Source organism: Episyrphus balteatus, chromosome 2, assembly GCF_945859705.1.
Source record: "Episyrphus balteatus chromosome 2, idEpiBalt1.1, whole genome shotgun sequence".
Classification (NCBI taxonomy): Eukaryota; Metazoa; Arthropoda; class Insecta; order Diptera; family Syrphidae; genus Episyrphus; species Episyrphus balteatus.
Genome location: NC_079135.1, coordinates 52,671,989 through 52,693,789, shown reverse-complemented (window position 1 = coordinate 52,693,789; position 21,801 = coordinate 52,671,989). Strand labels below are relative to the sequence as shown.

The following is a 21,801-nucleotide window of genomic DNA, read 5'->3' as shown; positions in this document are numbered from 1 at the left end:
AATTTTCCTGCCCGAAAAACTATACAAAAATGCGTTTGAAAATTTTCACTTTTGTACTTTTTCACTTTTTGAGCCAATGTAGTTAAGGCTTAACAAACGAAAAGAAATTATATATGTAATAAAATTGAATCATGTAAAAAAAGAACTGTGGAAAACAATAAAAAAAAAACTTGTACTTATAATGGAAAAAAAGGCGGATATTAGGTGTGTTTTTTTGTTTATCTATATAGATTTTGTGCAAAAAAACGACATCGAGATTTTTTTAAATCCGTGCAAAAGTTTGGCAGCACTGAACATGAACTTTGATAGCTGTCTGTCAAAAAGTTTGCTTTTGCTTTTTTATTTAAAAAATTAAAATTTAATAAGACAAATCTCTTAACAAAATGAGAGAAAAAAACAAACAAACAAAAATCGTAGAATTGTTTTTGTTTTGTCGATTGTCATGTTCCTCTAGCTGTGTTAGTTTTATACCATAACAGTGCTTAACTAGGATGCCCAAGATGACGAAGACAGATCGCTGCCACACATCGACCATGGTTTCCATTCCAAACTACCACCAGGAAGTCTACCACATGGTTTGCCCACTGTGAAGGAAGTTGCATCAGCCATAACACCACTTGAACACAAAAAAGAATATGAAGAGAAAAATAGAGTAAGTGAATTTTTTCTCTCCTGTCTTTACATCAATTTAACATTTGTGCTTTCAGTTAAGGAACTATCGGAAGAACAAAAACAGATGATCATCTTGTCGGAGGACTTTCAGAGGTTTGTTCTACGCGCTAGACGTGTCATCGAAAGGGCTATATCTGAGAATGTCGACATCTACACAGACTACATTGAAGGTGGTGATAATGAAGAGTCAAAGGATGAGAGGACACGTGCCAGGTTGTCATTGAATCGAGATTTCTACGAAGACCGATGGTCTAAGAATCGATGCATGACTTAAATGGATTAGTCAACACATTTTCCTGAACTGGTTGTTGCTTTATATCACAATAATGAGGTTTGCATTTGTGTTTTTTTCTACGATTTTATCTAAAACCCACTAAATAAATTTTTATAGGAGAGTCCCAATGAACCAGATGGTGTTGTAATGGTCTGGAACACAAAATATAAAAACAAACACCAGAAGATGTATTCCATTGTCAGATATGTCCATATGTCAACATGCTTTGCTAAATTCAATCAAAATCTTATACTCGGTGGAACGTATTCCGATCAGATTGTATTATGGGATAATCGAGTGCAAAAGCGGACACCCATCCAGAGGACACCTCTAAGTGCAACTACACATACGCATCCAGTGTATTGTTTTGCAAATGGTTGGCACACAGAATGCACACAATGTGATATCCATCTCATCCGATGGCAAGCTTTGCTCATGGAGTTTGGATATGTTGTCGATGCCGCAAGATACAGTGAAATTGCAGCAACGGCAATCGAAGCCAATTGCTATCAGTTGCATGTCCTTTCCGTCGAATGAGATTAACAATGGTAACGTTTATTCTGGTAAAAGTTTGTTGTGATTTTCCATTTGCTTATAAATAAATTGTTTTTACTCAAGCTTATCGACATGGAATACGTTCGGGTGTGCCTGAAGTCTATGAGAAGCATTTGGGTCCAGTGACGGGAATATCAACTCATCCAAATCAATCTACACCAGATTTTGAAGATTTGTTCCCTACATCGTCCAATGATTGGACAATTAAGTTATGTAGTCTTAAGGTGAAATTTAATATCTACTATAACGACCAATATGTATAACATTTTTTGTATTTACTTGTAGGACACTAAACCATTATATTCATTTGAAGATAATTAAGATAATGTTATGGATGTTGCATGGTCTCCAATTCATCCCGCCTTGTTCACTTCTGTCGACGGCAGTGGTCGCCTTGATATATGGAATTTAAATCAGGATACCGAAGTGCCCACAGCATCGGTCGCAAGTTATCGTAACAATGCTTCCAACAAATTCTTTCGTCGATGAGCAGAATTTGCTTTAGAAAACTTCCATTACTGTACAAATTGTATGTGATGTATATGGGTTAGTGTTTTTTTTGTGTGGTTATATGTATATGCATAGCTATATTTAATACAAAATAAAAATATACAAAAAAAAATTAGTATGGGTTTTTATGTATGAATAATTTAAAAACTAGATCTGCTAGAAAAAAACTAAAAATGTTGTTTTCGGAATCAGCACCCTCCATTTAGTAAGACATGATAAACAACGGTCGGGAAAATTTTTGTGTGTTGGGCAGTGAATTTATGTGGTTAAATTAAAGAAAAACGTATTAAAAGAGAATTCAAAACTATACAAATAAAAATTGTTGTAATAATTGAAACTTATCAACCACGATTCTTATTTCAGTAATATCCCGCCTTTGTGAGGCCTCCCACAGCTGGACCAAGAATGCTAGCTTGCAAATAAGTTTTTTGTTTAATTGCAATTTAATTTTGATTTATTGAACTTCCTATTTACAATTGACTTAAAATAACTTATTTCTAAGATACATTGATAGATACAAAATTTTGTTGGCACAAAGAGGGCCTAACGTTAAATAATGACAAAGTTATAAAATATAAACAAATATAATACATGGATAAACTTTATTTAAAAAGTCTGCTGTCTAGGTTGTCCTCGAGGTGTTCAGACCCGGATGTCCAGTTGTAGGGTTGGTTGAGTTCGGTTTAATTCCTTCCGCTGCATAGCTGTTTAGGAGGGGAAAGTAATTGCGAAGAAGATTCATGCAGATATCATTTTCTCGGGATCCCGATGGGGTCTTTAGAGCCTTTTGTAGAAGACATGTCCTACAGAAACAGGATGACATCAATGCAGGCAGAGTTCATCTGATGAAGAAGGAATAAGGAATATATCGAACCAAAAAAGGAGAATCAATAAAAAAAAATTACCCGCAACCAAAATTGGGGACCTAAATGATGCTCTGAAACATTTACTATAACGTTCTTTCAAATATTTCTTCCACATCAACTTTCAAGATGCCATTGTTTCCACACTTTACATGCACATGTGGTCCAAGTTTATAAACGTCGATACCATCATTTGCACAGGCAGTGAAGTGATCTTCTTCTAAGATGGCTTTTCATCAACGGGTCTTGGTCCTGATATCATTTACATAAAGTGAGGGCAATTTTAGGGAGCTGAAAGATATGGGTGTTGAATGAGCTGCATAATGCGATGTTAGGATTGTCTTGCTTATTGCTGTCTGCTGTTTGGGATGAAAAGTATTTCCTGGGGGAATATTTTTCGGCTTTTCTTCGCAGCGCACATACATGACGTGTATATTTTTAAAAAGTTATGAGACTGTTTTTGTGGTGGGCATTCTATTGAGGCAAATGATTAACAACAAGAGCTTTGTTATCATTAATTTATCCATGTTTATCGTCAAAAAATAAACGTTTTCGCAAACGAGCGGGCATTCCAAGAGCATTTTACACTACATTTGGCTGTGAGGGTTGAAGGTACCGACACGATTAAGACACAAGCGCACAATACACAGAATTCTTTTTTTGTGAAATAATTCCTAGAAAAAAAGATAAATTATGCTAGCTCATTGTAAGAATAAATTGTTTTACTTTCCATCTGGTTTCAGGTTTTTTTCTTTAATTTTGCGGAAGATATCGCACTCTTGCAAAAAACGTGAATCCTAAAATTATTAATCAAATTAAAACAAAACAAATTGTATGGTACAATTTTCATCTTTTTTTCAAAAAATATGCTTGTACTTACATTGATTAGTGTTGTTTGCTATTCCTAATTGAATTCAATTTTAAATATTATATTTTTTGTCATATTATGTGTCAACTGCAGCTGTCATGCAATGGAATCTGACATTTAATACCTGTAATGTACCTTGGCAGCACTGTTTTCTATCGGGAGAAAGTAAAATCTGGATAATTATCTGGATTTTTGAAAAATCTATACAGATAAAGTTTTTGTTGTATTTAACACGTAAATTGTTTCGATTTCAAACATCTCGATGTCGTTTTTTTGCACAAAATCTATATAGATAAACAAAAAAACACACCTATTGTTGATGTTCATTTTGTTGATACATAATTAGTGCCTGGCTACACAGTGATTTTTCAATCGACTGAAAAATCACATGCGGTGGCTACACACTGTTGTGCCTAGTCACGTTCCACTTTTACATTTTCTAGGAACAAACGTCAAAAAGAGGAAAAAATTAGCAATGGAACTGTACTGCCCTCAGAAAATTCAGTTCCCTTCGTGAGCATCTTCCCCCTTCACTCCTCATCCCTCTTGCCTACAAACTCACTGCTTAGGCGATTGAAAAATCACCGTGTAGCCAGGTACATGGAGAACAAAATTTTAAAATGCGTTTTTCTCAGTTCTTCAGTTACAAAATACCTAACTATTTTTTTTCCCTGAGTGAAGGTAAGCTGAATTTGATTTTGTGAGGTGTTTACTTTGGTTCTTGAAACTGCCTTCAAGCTCATAAGCTGTATTCCTTTGGGAACATTTATCTACTGCTCAAAAAGCCTAGCACGCTGCTGATGCGAAACGAAAATTCCCATACAAAACTTGCACCACGAAATCGTAAACGAAAAATTCTGCAATACAGCAATTTGTTATCCGTATAGAGCATGTCTTGTGGCATGACATGTCGCGTTAAGTCATGTAGACATGGTGTCGCAGCGTGTGATCTGTTGTGTGTAGAAGTGAGTTTAATTTCTCCTTTGCACTTTCTTCTTACAAAAAAGAAAAGTTTCTTTTTGTTTTTTTTTCTGATGAAAAGAATATGAATGACAGACAAATGAGATTTTTAGTTGGGGTGGGAGTTGTAAAGTTCTTCTTCTGAATGAATTTATTTCTATGGTTTGTTGTTCTGCATTTTGCAAATTGGCCAGAACCCAGAAATAATTACTTTCAATCTTAATGACAAAATAATTAAATAAATTTTCCTGGTATGATACTCAGTTCAAGATGTCTCTAAACCAAAAGTTTTCAGAAACTAGTTCTTCCCAGAACAAAGTTTGGAAACCAGAGCGTAAGTTTTCCATTAGTTGTTTAAAGAAATCAATATTCATTACTCAACTAACTTCCTCTAGTTTACAAAATTCAACTTGAAGCTCCTACTCCAAAGCCTTTGTTAAGAAATCGTGAACTTCAAGGCACTCCCTCATTTTATGGGCAAGAGTACCATGGTTTAATGGGACACCAGGAAGTTGAAAAGCTTTTAGAGAATAGTGTCGATGGGACTTATTTGATACGAAAAAGTCCCAAAGCAGAAGACTATTATACTCTAAGTGTGAGGTTTAATAACAAAACCAAACACTATAAAGTTTATAATAAACCTGGAAAGGGTCATTATCTGCAAGAGACTTCCAAAAGCTATGACACAATACACGATTTGGTAGCCGATGGACTAGTTAATTTTTACATGGCATTGCATGCTGCCCCTATAATTCAAGGTATGATGCAACAGACCAAAAACTGCTACAACAATAGTCCCTACATGACACTGAATCGTCGAAAACTAAGAGCACTTTCGAATGATATAAGAAATTCGATGAAAGAGAAAGTATCGGCCGAAGTCATATCGGAAAAAGTTGCTTTTGAGGCTGATGTATTGCCAGTTGTGTATGAAAAAAATCACAAATTTAAAGTTCACACTTTTAAGGGTCTCAATTGGTGTGAATTTTGTGCGAACTTTCTGTGGGGGTTTACTGCTCAAGGTGTTAAATGCGAGGATTGTGGGTTTATAGCTCATAATAAATGTTCTGAGCTTGTTCCAGCCAAGTGTGTTCCAGATCTGAAGAGAATAAGAGGTGTTTTTGGAACAGATCTAACAACTTTGGTTACGGCTCACGTTTGCACAATTCCGTTTGTTATAAGGAGATGTGTGGAAGAAGTTGAGTGTCGTGGAATGTTGCAAGAAGGAATATACAGGGTATCAGGGTTTGCAGATGAAATCGAAGCCCTCAAATTGGCTCTAGATCGTGATGGGGAGAAAACTGATATGTCAGAAATGGCTTATGGAAACATAAATGTTATTGCTGGAACATTAAAGTTGTATTTGCGATTATTGCCAGTTCCACTGATTACATATCGATCATATCCTACATTTATGAGATCTGCACGGCACAAGGATTTGAAGGAGCAAATCCAAATGATGAAAGATGCTATAAAGGAACTTCCACCAGCGCATTTTAATTGTTTGAAGTTCATGGCGGAGCATTTAAAAAGGTATTATTATTATTTATTATTAACATAGCACAACGCACATAAAAGTATGCAGTACAGACACTTAACAGCACTGGCGACTGATACCAGTGGTTGTAAAAAGGCATTTCAATCAGATTATTTTCAATCAAATAATTTAGAATGCTGTACAGTTTAGAGAATAGGTAATGGAACAACGTTATGCATGTTTGAATTCTACTATACAAAAATAAACTCTAGCTCTTATAATGAATAATGTGGCGGACACTTAGTCATCCCTTTCAATTTCCTGTTTGACATTTTTTGGAGAAAACATAATTTCTCATCTTTTCTGTTTAAATTGGTCAATATTTTTGGTCATTTTCTTGTATCAATTTCCGTAAACAAATTTCTTGGCATTAATCAACTAGTTACCATTTATCTATGACCGAAATTCTGATTCACCAAATCCAATTTGAATACCCTTAAAATGTAATAAAAACACAATGGCTCATATGCAAAAAGGATGGGATTTAGCTATATCTCACTTTTCAGTACAATTTCCCGAAATGTATCCCAAGAAAATGAGATACATAGATATCAAGAAAATGTACTGAAAAGTGAGATAGGAGCTTAGGCTCATTTTTATTGCATCTGAAATCTACAAACAGATGCTTTTCATCTCCAAAATAATCAGATAAAGAGTGCATATTATTTAGTCATAAGAGAATTTTCTAGATACGGATGGATAGAAATACCAACGGCCCTATAATTTTGTTCTGCTCCCTTTCAGTACTGGAAAACACTCAGTTATTCCCGTATTTATTCGGATCTCGTTTGTGTAGTAGTAGCTCTAAAAAGTTAAGGCATGCGGACACATACTCGAAGCTATTATAGTGAGCGCGTTATTAGTTCACAAAAAAAGGAAGTTTTTATTTTTTCATGGCAATGATACGGATTCAAACCCTTAAAGTCTGGCTTTCGTAGAGGCGTCTACTTGATCGGACATAACTTAGGTACCTCATTTGGTCTTCCAAATCATTTTTATCGTGTTGGTGGAAATTTTAGAGCCCCAGTACACTGCAGACTTTCTATCGGCCGCTACGTTTGTCCGTCTGAATCAGTATGAAAGTGCCCACACTATCTACAACGATTAAGTATCGGACAGTTTGCACGTTCGATAACAGGTTTGTTGTGCAACTCCATTGTCTTCAAAAAAAAAAAAAAAATCAGCCAATAGGAAGTTTGTAATGGGGGCTCTTAACTATCATAAAAGTTTTATCTTAACTAAAAGAACTCAAAAGGGACTCATGGAATAAACAAATGCACAACATCATTTGGACTCACTTATTAAGATTTCAATTAATATACACATCTGACACATAAACACATCTGAACCCATTTTTAATACATACTTTTGAATGGTTTTCAATTTTCTTTCAGAGTTGCATCACACTATGCTGTTAACAAAATGAACGAACACAATCTTGCTACGGTTTTTGCACCAACATTGATAGCTACACCACAGCACATGACCAATCTATCGGAAGAGATATTTATGCTCTCCGCAATGATAACACACTGCCAAGCAATTTTCAACTAAAGTGTAATATTAAACGAACAAAAAAAGAAAAAAAAAAAAAACAATTTTATAAAACAAAATCTCATTGAATTTACTAGTATTAAGTATTTAAATTATAAGAAATAATATTTTAACAGCTGTATTTTTGGATATGTCTAAAAATTTTCATAATTACATACATACATAAATATACACAATAGGCTTCCGAACGAAATTTGTTAGTTAAAAGTTATTAAACAAAAAAATATGATGTAATCATTAATTGACATGTTTTGTTATTAATATTATTTTTAAAATTATCTTTTTGATGTGATTTAGATATGAATACCCACTTTTATAAATGTTTGATTTCGAAAGTTTAATTAAATGTGTTTTTTATTTAATGCACAATGACGAACTTAATTCAAGTACACTTCTACCTTCTAAACGAATATACATAAAAAAGTATCGTAAGAAAATTTGCACTTTATTTATCGGGGTATCGTCTCGGATTTATAGTTCAGACAGATTTTTAAGTAGACGATCATATAATCTTTTACAATGCACAATATCAAGCAGTCTTAACATAAACAGTTCAATTTACTTTGAATGGTAGAATGAGGGAGTCAATGTGATGAATGATTTAAAAAAAATATTTTAGGGAACTATTTCTGATGACGAATTTTATTCACCCTGATTCCCAAATTGTTGAATCCTTTCGTATCGCCGACAGTTCTTTATTAAGACCCACACAATTATCAACAAATCAATTTTTATTAATGAAAAATTGAACTTTTTGACAAAGGACACTTAATACATTTATCTTTGAATTAAATAATTCTAAGGTTTTGTTTCATAGTAAAGCAAATCAGTCTGATCTGGTTTATCACGAGTCGCTTGATAAGCTTCTCGCTCCCGATCAGGGAACTTTGTTGGTAAGTTAGGAGAATGTAGATTTACCCTAGCTTCATATCGAATTCCAGCAATTTCGACTTCATAGTGACCAGATAAGATATAATCATTCGTGACTGGTTTTTCGTGTCCATTTTCATCTATATGTCGGACAAATCCAAGGCATACTTGCTTCTTAAGAGTAAATCCATAGCCAGTTGTAGTGGTCATACCACAGTAGGCACCGTTACGATAGATGGGTTCTCCTCCCCAGCACCAAAGATCAACTTCGTGATCATGATCGTTTAGAAGAAGTTGAACGTACATACGATGTACACCTTCTTTTCGCTGTTTTTCTAGTGCCTTACGGCCAATAAAGTCAATAGGTTTCTGTAATAAAGTATGCATTGTTACTTTTTAAAATAAAAAAAATTACTAATGATAGCTTATGTACATTAAGCTTAAAATTGTACTTATTGATTTTATTTACAGAAGGAGTATTATAGTGCTCAAACTAGTGATACAACTACTGCTTTCAAAGAACAAAACAAAAAATATTTTGTGTAATATGCCCTACGCAAGCCAAAAAATATAAGGTAATACATTTCGTGAATTCACGTTATTAAATATCTTCCGAGATTAGATGGTTTTAATATTTTATCTAAAAAAAGGTGCGCACTTGTAGAAAGTGTATAAAGCAAAGTGAAAGCCTAATTATGATCATCTCAACTAGATGAAATGAAAATTAATTTTAACTCAGAAGGAAAACAAAATATTATGTTTGGAAAGAATATCTCGAAATATATTACCTTGTGTTTTGTTTATCATATTGTGTGTCTTACATTGAATTTAACACGCCAACTACGACCACATTCCAAGGGAGTTGTAAATGTGTCCAAATCTTGTCCCCAAAAAGCGTAAAATTTCTCTATTCTTAAAGCTCGGGTTGCATAATAGCCTAAGGAGCAATTTTTGAATATGTTAAGGAACAATCAACTACCAAACTCACCTGCATGCTGAATGCCATACCTCTGGCCAGCTTCTACAAGTCTTCCATACACATGCAATGCGAATTCGTTGGGTATATAAAGAACATAACCTAATTCTCCTGTGTGAGTTATGTTCATAGCTCGTACACCATTGGCTAAGCCCACGTCTAATTCCTAAAACAACAAAATGAAGCTGATATCATAGGAAAATAAATCAAATAAAACTAGCCCTATATGTAAAGAATGGGAAATTCTTTTGCGAAAGATCCGTATCAGTCAGTTCAGAGAGCAATATTCTGCTGTAAGGTCCGAGCACACAAATTGCAGTGTACATAGATGTTACATCAGATATATTTACTCCTGCTCCCGGAAGTATATGTTTGTTTATCCAGGCCATTGATCTAGTTTGTTGAACAGTTGGTGCTATCATCATAAAACTAAAAAAAAGATCGATAGGTATTGAAATTTTTAAGAGAAAATAAAAAAAAAAATGCAAGAAATAAACGTACATATTTATTGTTATGTATGTTTAAGGTGGCACAAAATAAAACTATAACACCAATTTAATAAATTACATATTAATTTTGTGTTGTTTTAAATGGTATAGGAGGGTCTAATTTTGAAGATACATATCTAAAATATAATAACCCCTATCGTGTATCTCCAAAATGTTGTCTTCTTCAGAATAGTTTTTTCCCGGAATTTATTTTGCGATCGTGAATCTCCGTCGGAAATTATTTTCAGATAAACAAAAAAATCGTATTTAATTACAGCTAAATTTCCCTGTAAAATTGATTGCCGATACCAAGAAATTTCGAGGCAAACTTTTTCATAATCATTTTCGTTCCCATTTTTGGAACAAAGGAAACACTGATAGAAAAATTGTATTTTCTGATACCCCAATGTTAAAAAGAAGTTCGATCTGTCATACTTGCGGTAACATTAAATAAATGTTCCTAAAGCTTAAAATTTCACAAGGTTTTCAGTATTCTAATCTGGAACTCTTCTCTTTGATACAGTGTTTTCGAGATTTCAAATCTCAAAGTAAATGATGAAAAATAAATTGCACTACTGGGAGGCACGAATTTGCTTTTTGAATTTAAGATTCTAAAATTTTTAAAACTTAAATTTGGTAAATGTATAAATATGATAAAAAACATAAAAAATCGCTTTCAATTGAAATTGACCTCCAAGACATGTATATTTAAAAAAAAAAAGTTTTAATATAAACAATTTCGTTGAAATTTAATTAGTCGTTTGGGAGAAGTTGGGAAAAAAGGTGCAATTAATAATAATTTTGAAAAAAAAAAATTACTGAGAGATAGAACTTGTTTAAAAACTAAAACTTAAATTTTTTTTAACAAAATTTTTGGAACAGTTTTCCAGAATACTAAACTTTTCCAAAAAATAATTGATTTCAAAACCCATCTTCAGAGTCTCCACAAAACGCTACAAACCAATAAGGGCCTTATATGAATATTTTGAAAGCCTTTCAGACTCTCCGATCCGGCAAGGAATTCTGTTGTTCGAGAAAGTGTGTTGAGTTCAAAAGAGATTATGTCGAAAAAAAAATCAATTTTTTTTGTCTTTCATTTTTAGTCTGAGAACTTATCACCTTGCCTTCGTTATCATCAACTGCAATGTTTGTTTCTTAGGAGAATCCAACAGCTTTTAAAAGTTTAGGAGAAAAATCTAAAATCCTATGAATTTATGATTGTCCTCCTATGACAACTTTCAAAAATGTCATTTCCCATCAAAAATGCAACCACAAAATGTTTTTAGACGAAAAATAAAAAAGTCAACTTTTCGAAAACGCAAATAAAATTTTCAAGCAAAAGCATTATTTACGAAAACGTAGTTTCTTAGTTCGATTTTCGACAACACCATTTGTGGATCTCTAAATTCCGAGTTATTCGAAGTGATACAAAAAGTTTATCAAAAAAAAACGAAAACTTACTGATTTTCAGTGATTCTCACTAATGAGCAATCATTCTCGTAACCTCCCCAATCATTTTGCATTCCCGTATGAATTATAGATCCAATCGGCACATCAACATCGTTAGAGCACAAATACTGTAAAAGGTCTACCACCTCTCGTCCCTTTGATTTAATATCATATTTCGTAAATGAACTATAGTCCGCCAGACCGATTCTCTCTCTGCAAGCATTATATTCAGCCATAACATAGTCGAACCATGGTGGTTTACCAAAGGTACACGTTTGTGCGACGCGAAAACGAGGAATACCATGTTCATCTAAAATTAGAAAAAAAATAAAATAAAATCTTTTACAAAACTTATTTATCAGGGAAATGATTTTTATGACATAAGAAATTAAAAAAAGGCAAATTAAAATCAAATAAAAGGCAAAAAACGCATTTATTAAATAAAAAGAGCGTTATATTTAATTATGAAAGTATTGAACTTCCAACAGTTTTTTAAAGTTTTAGTAAATGAGCTGAAAGAACTCTCTACTTGAGCAGAAACGAGTAGACCCGATTTAAAATTGCAGAAGTTATTCAGTTCAATGTTTTCGGGAAGTCTTGGATTGATGTCGCCATTAGTTACAAAAATTATTTGTTCGACTATTTTTAGTCCCTGATTGAATTTGAAAAGAGTAGTGTATTTTCAATAATTCATTTTCGTTGATAGGGAAACACTTGCCCAATCGTAGTCCTTTGAAAAAAAAGTTTGAAAATAAAAGTGAATAAATGTACATTTACAGTCTCTCAAAACTGCCAGATTTTAGGAGAGATTTTTGAAGAGGCTTTCGAAAATTTGGTTTTTAAGGTAGATTAAAATTAAAAAATTTCTTTTAATGTTGAAGAAAAATAGTATAAGAAATTTATTTTAGAAGGGAAAGTACCTACTCAATCTTCCTACTTTCTTTTTTTAATGTGTTCAGTACAAGCAAATTTGTTTTCTTAAGATTATATTACGGCTATATTTCGAAGTGAAATAATCTCAACTGAGGTGAATGAAAATTTATGGTTTATAGAAATTAAGATTCACGATTTTTTTAGACTTACCAAGCTTATTTTTTTGTTCAAAGTAATTCGGCCTCTCGTAGCCCATTAACTGCCCAAAAACTGCACCAGCTTCTCTAAGTGCTGGGAAAATAGGCGACATTCGAAGATTTCTCCCCGTTTTAAACTCATGATATGGATAGTTAATCTTGAAGTACTTTCCAGGTACCTCCTTGGCTCGGTCCCTTAAAAATTTCCTATTGCTATGAACTCCCAAAAACCTCTTGATATCTACTTTATGTAAATCTAATTCAGTGTATCCTTTTGTAATTAAATCGGCCAGCGATTTTCCCATTCCACCAGCACCAGACACACCCATTGTCTTCATTCCAGCAGAGATGAAATAATTTTGAATTTCAGGCGATTCTCCTAGGATCCAATTACAATCAGGAGAAAAAGCTTCCGGAGCATTGCAAAGACGCTCAAGTTTGGCATTTTTCAAATTAGGAACACGTAAAAGAAGCTCATCCAGCAGAGGATGGAAGTGATCCCAGTTTGGTAAGAGTTCACGTTCATCTTGCGACAAAGGAACTCCACCATCTTCATAAGCACATTTGGCTTCGGCTTCAAACCCTCCAGCTATAATACCTCCATTTTTTTCCCGAAAGTAGACTCCACCGTCACAATCCCTAACAAAAGGTGTATTAGAATCGAGTCCTTCAATGGGTTTTGTGTGAAGAAAATGTTGTTCTACCGGCTGAAGAGGAATTTTTACAATTGGTGAAGATAAAGTACCAACTTCTCTGGCCCAGAATCCACTGCAATTGACAAAAACTTCACAGTCTATGTTGCCGGAGGTGGTTTCAACACGAATTACTTTATTTTCCTCCTGTCTGACCTTTTTCAAAGCACAGTGTTCAATGACTGTGGCACCCATTCGCTTTGCTTCATTTATAAAAGTGTCGCATACTAAACGTGGATCACAGATTCCATCCGCTGATATCCATAATCCACCAGCTAAATCTCCCACTTCCATTATTGGACATAATTCTTTACATTGTTCTGGAGTAACTATTTCACAAGGAATTCCCCAAGCGGAACCTTGAGATTTCATTCTGTTATAGGAAGTCATTCGATCGAATGTCCTGGCCAAACTCAATGACCCAACTTGTTTCCATCCCGTTGAGTGACCCTTCTCAGTCAAGTCTTTAACCAAGTCTATAGAATACTCGGCTAACTTTAATGCATTGTATGTAGGTTCGAATCTTCCTGCTAAGCCGATATCGCTCCATTTGCTACCGCCACCAGTTTCGGCTTGTTCGATTAGTAGTGTTTCTTGTCCCCAGCCATTTAAGGCTAAATGATATGCAACAGATGCTCCCGTTATGCCCCCACCACAGATAACAACTCTGGCTTGTTTGGGGACAGTTTGGGCAGCATTAAACTCTGGTTGGATTGGGCGGAACTTACGTTTTCTGAATACAGTGGAGACTTGATTTGTGGAGTCTAAGTGGATGAGTACATATAATTGTTGGATTTGGAAGCGTTTGTAGTCGAGGATAGTCCTTTTTGGACCTATACAACGCAGTGAAATCATATTGAAGGTAACTTGAAAAATTAATTAAATTAAATAAATTGTATGTGTTGCGAAATTCAAATGCGGCTTATTTTTATTTTATTTTGTCAAAACAAAAATAGTTTTATGATTTTTCTTATATGTATATTCATTTTTATTTGTATGTTTGCCAAAAAATTAATAAATAGACATGTTCGTATGTTTGAGATCGCAACAACCCTTCAAGCAAGAAAACTGAGTTCAACAAAGAAACTCCGACCTCAGACCGCGAAAATCGGGGTTGCACTCACACACTTGCAACTTTTTGTGTATGCCCTTCAAGCAAGAAAACGGAGTCCAGAAAAGACAGTCCGACCTCCGACCGAGAAAAGCGGGGTTGCACTCACACACTTGCAACTTTTTGTGTATGAACACAAAGTCGAACGAGAATCGTGGTGGAAAGTGAGAAATGGAAAAAAAAAGTGAAACAGACATAGCCAACAAGAGCAAAAGCGTCATTTTGTTATGTTTCGTTGAAGTGTATAGTCGCGTCGCGTCGTGTCTCGTGTCGTTGTTATTATAATATTAGTATAATTATAAACAATATCAAATTATAAACAATATGGAAACAAAAAAAGGTATGTTGTATATATCGCTCAAAGTGTTTGGGTTAAAATGTTATTTCTTCTTGTTATGTAGATGTAATCTCTAATGATGAAGAAAAATCTAGAAGGTGAAACATGCGATTGGGTATCTAAAAAAACACCAAACACCAACAACAGCAGCAGCATCAAATGAAAAAAAAATGTATTGTATTTTATATTGTATTTATTGTAAAAATTTCGTTTGCCTAAATAAAATAAAAAATAAAACAGTTTCAGTGAAAAAAAAATAAATCTTGTTCTTTTTTTGGTCGCAAATGCGAAATGTCATCCCTTTCTTATTCCTCTTTCTGGTAGGTTTTCGCTGCTCCGGCTCAGGTCCGCCTTCGGCTCCGTTTTCTCGGAATGGAGATTTTCACCACACCAATACATATGCAATCGACTTCGCGGTGATTATAATTTCCATACTAATTTGAGCCGCCTTCGGACCAGTTTCTGATCCGATTCGGACCGAGGTCGGACCTGTTTGCTTGAAGGGTGAACACAAAAGTCGAACGAGAATCGTGGTGAAAATGAGAAAAGGAAAAGAAAGACAAGGCCAACAAGAGCCAAAGCGTCATTTTGTTATTTTTTGTTGAAGTGTTTGGTCGCGTCGTGTCTCTTGTCGTTGTTTGTATAATGTTAGATTATTAACTATAAACAATTATATTAAATTTATAAACAATATGGAAAACAAAAAAGGTATGTTGTATATATCGGTCAAAGTGTTTGGATTAAAGTGTTGTTTCTGCTTGTGTTGTAGATGTAATCTCTAATGATGAAGAAAAATCCAGAAGGTGAAACATGCGATTAGGTATCTAAAAAAAAAACACCAACAACAGCAGCAGCATCAAATGAAATAAAATGAATAAAATGTATTGTATTTTATATTGTATTTATTGTGAAAATTTCGTTTGCCAAAATAAAATTAAAAAATAAAACAGTTTCAGTGAAAAAAAAAATAAATCTTGTTCTTTTTTTGGTTTTTATTCCTCCTTCTGGTAGGTTTTCGCTGCTCCGTCTCAGGTCCGCCTTCGCCTCCGTTTTCTCGGAATGGAGATTTTCACCACACCAATACATATGCAATCGACTTCGCGGTGATTATAATTTCCATACTAATTTGAGCCGCCTTCGGACCAGTTTCTGATCCGAAGTCGGACTCAGCTCCGCCTCAGGCGGAGCGGATTCGGACCGAGGTCGGACCTGTTTGCTTGAAGGGAATTATGTGTTATCTGTCAATTTTTGTTAAAAGTAGTGTTCAATGAAGTTGTTATGTTCGGAGCAATAAGATACAATTTTTTGTGTACAAAAATAGGTGTTGGTTAAGTGGAAATGCGTTTTCAAGATGTCCAAAATTTTAGTTAAGGTAAAGAAAGTGACATGCGAAATCGATCCGCTTTGCATTTTACAATTCTATTTTTGTCCTTCTAGTACGCAGATCACGCTAAAAAAAGTAGAATTTTGTAAACATTCAAGATACCAACCCATAGAATCCGTCGCGTGCGTTACGTCGGAGTTTTCAACTGACAGCCCGGTAAAATACACACGTTCTTATGAGAACCCGACCCATAAATGACGGGCTCAACAGATGCGTTTTATGGATCGCGTTCTCATAAGAAATAACGTGTGTATTTTATCGAGCTGTCAATGTAACGGATGCGACGGATTCTATAATTTTGGCCCTTCAGGACCAGTTTTGTGAAAACGTAGTTCAGGCTTGGTTCAGAAATTGAATAGCCTGTTTTCACTAAAGCCCAAATGAGATAATTCTCAAATTAGGCCAGTTCAAATTTCAAATTAAAGTTTTTTCCTATACGATTTGATATTCGAAGTGATATAATTTTCATTTTTGGACTCTAATGAAAACAAGCTATAACTAGCCAATTTTGGTGGATTAGCTGTGGTTCAACTTTGGCTCAAGGATGGATTTGGCTATTTTAACATACATGGACCTTGAACAGAGCCCAATAAATTTTTAACAGCTGAAAATTTTTTATTCACCCCAATAGTGTCAAAAATTTTACACGGTGTTAACTATTTAACGCAATTCACACACGGCCAAATAAAAAAAAAAACAAAACGAAACCATCTGCAATAAAAAATTAACTCAAATTTAACCAGGTCCCAGAGCCCAATAAATTTTTAACAGCTGAAAATTTTTTATTCTCCTCAATAGTGTCAAATTTTTAACACGGATTTAACTATTTAACGCAATTCACACACGGGCTAAGCAGTAGATAAATGTTCCCAAAACCCTTTTAAACAAAAAAAATTATATTTATCACCAATTTCACCAACAAAATGCTTTTGTTGCCTACCCATAAAATTTCCCTCAATGTACTTTATCTTTCTTAACCTAGTTATGGTTCATGTCTGCCATGGTATACCATGCATGTCTGCAACGATTGTGAACCATCTTTATTTGAATTGTTTATCGTTCTGCAACAGTCAACAAGTGAACTGTCACTTTCAGTGCACTGTCAATAAAAATTTATTTCACAATTGACAACAATTCTTCTCTTTATTTTCGGTGGTTTTGTGCAAAAATCTTCTTGCTTTTCATTTATTTGCTTTATAAAAACAACACACAAAAAACTGCAATGGATGATTCATCGCAAAGACTCATTGAAGATTGCTTCCTTCGGCCAATATCTGATGTCAGGACATCGTAAGTTTTAAATTCCATTTGACCGTGGGATGAATTCAGTGTAAAAACTGATCAGCCACTTCATCAAACTTGAAATGGTTTGATGTGATTCTTAAGGTTTTCCCGAAATCATCTCGCTCTCAATAATTGTATCTATTTGTATCATTATTTTTACCTTAGGAACACAGTGGAAGAACCTCATCCTTCCAAAACAGTTATGAAGACTGAATTACAAGTCCTACGACTTGGCGATGATTCACAAAAACTCATAATGGAAACACTACGTTCCATTTATGGTGATGACTTCAAATTAAATGATTCTTCGAATTACAAAGATCGAGGATCAAAAATGAAAAAGAGTTATTGGGAAGACCGCGGCTCTTTAGTGGTACAGAGTATTTCTAACTTTTCCGCACAGAATGGCAAACTTGAAGATCCTTTAGATCGATTGCAAAGATTTGCCATTGTTAAACTTGAAAACTACGGCTTTCCCGAGTCACATTGTATTGAGGCTTTAGAACATTGTGAATGGAATAGTGATGAAGCTTTAATTCTGCTTTATACCAAATACATGGGAATCGCGAATAGTAAAGAAAACGATTCCGCTTCAGAAACGTCTAGAGAACTATTATTAGAGACGTTAGAAGATGAGAAACTTGTTCTAGAGTCAATTTATGATAATGCCTTTCAAGAAAAAGAAAAGAATCAGATTTGGAATTTAAAGTTTGAAATCAATCATCTCCTAGTACATAGTCCCTCCGAAGAAAGAAAGTTAAAAAAAGCAAATGAAGCTCAACTTTTACGGGGTAAGGAAAATAAAGCCAAACCGAAATGCAAAAACTTTGCCAGAGGATACTGTAAGTTTGAATCCAAATGCAGGTTTTCCCATGTACTTGACGGGGACACAAGTGGGAAAGATGGAAGAACAAATGCTTCTTCAGATTCTGAGGAAAAATGGTTCTTTCTTGAATTTAGATTTCCTAAAAACAGCAACTATCCTAATGAAGCACCTTTTATATTTTTGAAAACAACCCTTCACGATATTCCTCGACAAATTCTATTAAAAATATCCCGCAAATTATACGAAGAGGCTAAAGCTATCACTTCTGATGGTATACCATGTGTTTATACCATTTCTGAAATGCTTTTGGATGAAAATATATCACAAAGTATAAAAGACGACCATAAACCATTTCCCAATCCAGAAAAATCCCTATTTGCCACTGAAAACGAGGTTGAAAATGAGACCTTACGAGGTCCTTCAAAACCACTGCCAACACACTATGAAAAAGGTCAAACTGGTAAATCCGATGGATCTAATTATTCCGCACAACAAGTTCTTCGCGAAGACAAGGAGTTGATTAGTAAATTTATTGAGAAGCAAACAAATGATAAATACAAAAAAATGTTGACTGCCAGAAAGAATCTTCCAGCCTTTGCCAAGATGACAGATATTCTAACCGAAATTGCATCAAGTCAAGTTCTGGTGATATCTGGGGAAACTGGATGTGGTAAAAGTACACAAGTACCTCAGTTCATTCTGGACAATTGGTTGTATGAGTCTTCAAAACTGGAACGTGGTGAAAATCCACCACACGTGGAGATAGTCTGCACCCAACCTAGACGTCTATCAGCAATAGGAGTGGCTGAGCGTGTGGCAAATGAAAGAGCTGAAAGAGTAGGTCAGTCAGTGGGATATCAAATTCGAATGGAAAACAAAATGTCATCAGCGACGCGGTTACTCTTTTGTACAACTGGAATTTTACTCAGACGACTCGCCTCAGATCCTCACCTTTCCTCTGTTAGCCACGTCATAGTTGACGAAGTGCATGAGAGAAGTGAAGAATCAGATTTTCTTCTTCTTATTCTCAAGCGATCTCTAAGAAAACGAAAAGACTTGAAGGTGATTCTTATGTCGGCCACTTTGAATGCTAACTTGTTTTCGGACTATTTTGGTGGAGCTCCAGTTCTATCTATTCCTGGTAGAACTTTTAATGTTGAACAATTGTTTCTTGAGGATATTTTGGAAATAAGTGATTATGTAATGGAATTTGACTCACAATACTGTCGAAAAATAAAAAAGAAAGAAGAAGCCGAAATTATGCGAGAATTGGAGAATTTTGATGTACAGGCGTTATCCGAACCACCACCAAAGAATATTAAAGATGAAAATCTTAACTTGAGCGCGATATATGCTCGATATTCAAGTTTGTATTTTTGTTGAAATATACAAAGTATCCAATTAATTGATTAATTATTTCAGATTACTCTAAAAAAACATGCAAAACGATTTATCTCTCTGAACCTATGAAGATTAATCCAGAATTAATAGAAGCTGTTTTGAAGTTCATAGTTTCAGGGGATCACGACTGGCCAAGAGAAGGTGCGATTTTGATATTCCTTCCTGGACTGCAAGAAATTCAAATTGTACATGAGGCTTTATCTACGAATGCAATGTTTGGCCCCAAGTAAGAATTTATTCTGTAAATTTTTACTTTATTTCTAATAAGAATATTTACAACAGAAGTGGCCAATTTTTGCTAGTGCCCCTTCATTCAACTCTTACGAGTGAAGAGCAAGCTTTAGTGTTCCGTCCAGCACCGTTGGGTAAGCGGAAAATTGTTCTCAGTACAAATATTGCTGAGACATCGGTTACAATTGATGATTGTGTTTTTGTTGTGGATTGTGGAACAATGAAGGAAAAACGTTTCGATTCGAATCGAAATATGGAATCATTAGATATGGTTTGGGAGTCTCGGGCAAATGCTATGCAGAGAAAAGGACGCGCTGGACGTGTAATGCCTGGGGTGTGCATACATTTATTTACCGGTCATCGGTTTGCGAATAATTTTCTGAAACAACCTGTGCCTGAAATACATCGAATACCGCTGGAGCAACTTGTATTGCGAACAAAAATTCTACCTCAATTTGATGGCATTAAAGTTTTAGATGTTCTTGGTAATTTAGATTTTTTTCTTTATGAAATATTTTGTAAAATCTTATATCTTCTTTTATTTTATTGAATAGGTCAAACTTTAGAGCCACCAACTGAAGAAAATATAATATCGGCTGTGACACGTCTTCAGAATGTTGGGGCACTTGATGAAGATCAAATGTTGACTGCATTAGGTCATCATTTGTCGGCACTGCCTGTTGATGTTAGAATTGGAAAACTCATGCTTTTCGGTGTTATATTTCAGTGTTTGGATAGTGTGCTCACTATAGCTGCTTGTTTGAGTCACAAGTCGCCATTTGTGTCACCTTTTGAAAAGAGGAATGAGGCAAACAAAAAAAAACTAGGTTTAGCTATTTGTAATAGTGATCACTTGACTTGTTTACAAGCTTATAAGGTAACATATTTCCAAAAGTTTTGGATGTTGATATAAATTCCCTTTCAATTTATAAATCATTTCAGAAATGGCTAGAAATATCAACAAGAAGTCGACATGCTGGTCGAAACTTTGTTGAAGAAAACTTTCTCTCTATGAATTGCTTACAGACAATAGCTGAATTAAAGTATCAGTTCTTAGAGCTCCTTGTATCTATCGGTTTCGTGCCGATCAATGTGCCACGGAGACGAAAAAACGCCGAAGACACTATTCTCGACCTTACTGGTAACCCTTTCTTTTAGTTTTACAAAAAAAAAAAAAAAAAAATTAATAAACATCAAACCTATATATATTACAGGTCATGCGTTGAACATCAATGGAGAAAATAATAGATTATTAATTTCACTTCTTTCTGCGGCTCTATACCCGAATATTGTAAAAATACTTACGCCTGAAAAAACTTTCATTCAAACAGCAGCTGGAGCTATGCCCAAAACTTCAAATTCAAGAGATCTCCGTTTCAAAACTTGCTTAGATGGTTATGTATCAATTCATCCGAGCTCAGTTAATTCGGACGTGGGAAATTTCCAATCACCATTTTTGGTATTTCATGAAAAGGTAAAAACATCTAAAATCTTCATCAGGGAGTGTTCAATGGTGCCAATGTTTCCATTGGTACTATTTTCCGGCAGTGACTTACGTATTGAATTACATAGTGGGGAATTTTTGGTATTGCTCGAAGAGGGTTGGATAATCTTGAAAGCACAAAATCATGAAATTGCCGAAATGATTCAATGCTTACGTATTGAGCTGTTTAAGCTGTTGGAAGAGAAAATTAAGGATCCTTGTTTGAATTTGATGCATCATGAAAATGGCCAAAAGATTATTCGAGCAATTGTGCACTTGGTGTCAAAGTAGTCTAATAATGAGTACTGTTCCTTGGCTATTTTTTTTAATGTTGGAATGTTTGTATATAAAAATAAAATATTTAGTTATATTTTTATACCTTTTCTTTGTTATTAAATATATTAAA

The 21,801-nt window shown here is 34.5% G+C and overlaps 3 protein-coding genes, 1 long non-coding RNA gene and 1 pseudogene across 5 annotated transcripts; 3 read left to right on the top strand and 2 right to left on the bottom strand.

Moving 5' to 3' along the window:
- Positions 1-321: 321 nt before the first annotated feature.
- Positions 322-2,117, top strand: LOC129912016 (cytoplasmic dynein 1 intermediate chain-like; annotated as a pseudogene).
- Positions 2,118-2,350: 233 nt separating this feature from the next.
- On the bottom strand, positions 2,351-3,671 carry LOC129910571 (uncharacterized). Its single transcript, XR_008771525.1, has 3 exons — positions 3,601-3,671; positions 2,917-3,548; positions 2,351-2,853 (listed from the first exon to the last, which is right to left on the bottom strand). It is a non-coding gene; the product is annotated as an uncharacterized LOC129910571 (long non-coding RNA).
- A 1,117-nt stretch (positions 3,672-4,788) lies between these two features.
- On the top strand, positions 4,789-7,837 carry LOC129909579 (beta-chimaerin-like). Its single transcript, XM_055986654.1, has 3 exons — positions 4,789-5,036; positions 5,098-6,235; positions 7,634-7,837. Exons 1-3 carry the CDS (start codon positions 4,973-4,975, stop codon positions 7,791-7,793), a joined length of 1,362 nt encoding a protein of 453 aa, XP_055842629.1. The 5' UTR covers positions 4,789-4,972; the 3' UTR covers positions 7,794-7,837.
- A 669-nt stretch (positions 7,838-8,506) lies between these two features.
- LOC129909578 (pyruvate dehydrogenase phosphatase regulatory subunit, mitochondrial) lies at positions 8,507-14,365 on the bottom strand. Of its 2 annotated transcripts, none has more exons than XM_055986652.1 (6): positions 12,660-14,363; positions 11,589-11,886; positions 9,861-10,068; positions 9,652-9,805; positions 9,485-9,600; positions 8,507-9,032 (listed from the first exon to the last, which is right to left on the bottom strand). In XM_055986652.1, exons 1-6 carry the CDS (start codon positions 14,191-14,193, stop codon positions 8,592-8,594), a joined length of 2,751 nt encoding a protein of 916 aa, XP_055842627.1. In that variant the 5' UTR covers positions 14,194-14,363; the 3' UTR covers positions 8,507-8,591. The 2 variants fall into 2 exon arrangements, with proteins under 2 accessions (XP_055842627.1, XP_055842628.1); XM_055986653.1 differs by having other exon boundaries at positions 8,933-9,032; positions 9,452-9,600; positions 12,660-14,365.
- Positions 14,366-17,225: 2,860 nt separating this feature from the next.
- On the top strand, positions 17,226-21,771 carry LOC129910221 (putative ATP-dependent RNA helicase DHX57). Its single transcript, XM_055987502.1, has 7 exons — positions 17,226-17,460; positions 17,620-19,646; positions 19,703-19,907; positions 19,964-20,397; positions 20,467-20,789; positions 20,855-21,053; positions 21,127-21,771. The coding sequence occupies exons 1-7, from the start codon at positions 17,393-17,395 to the stop codon at positions 21,684-21,686; spliced, it is 3,816 nt and encodes a 1,271-aa protein (XP_055843477.1). The 5' UTR covers positions 17,226-17,392; the 3' UTR covers positions 21,687-21,771.
- The last annotated feature ends 30 nt before the right edge of the window (positions 21,772-21,801 follow it).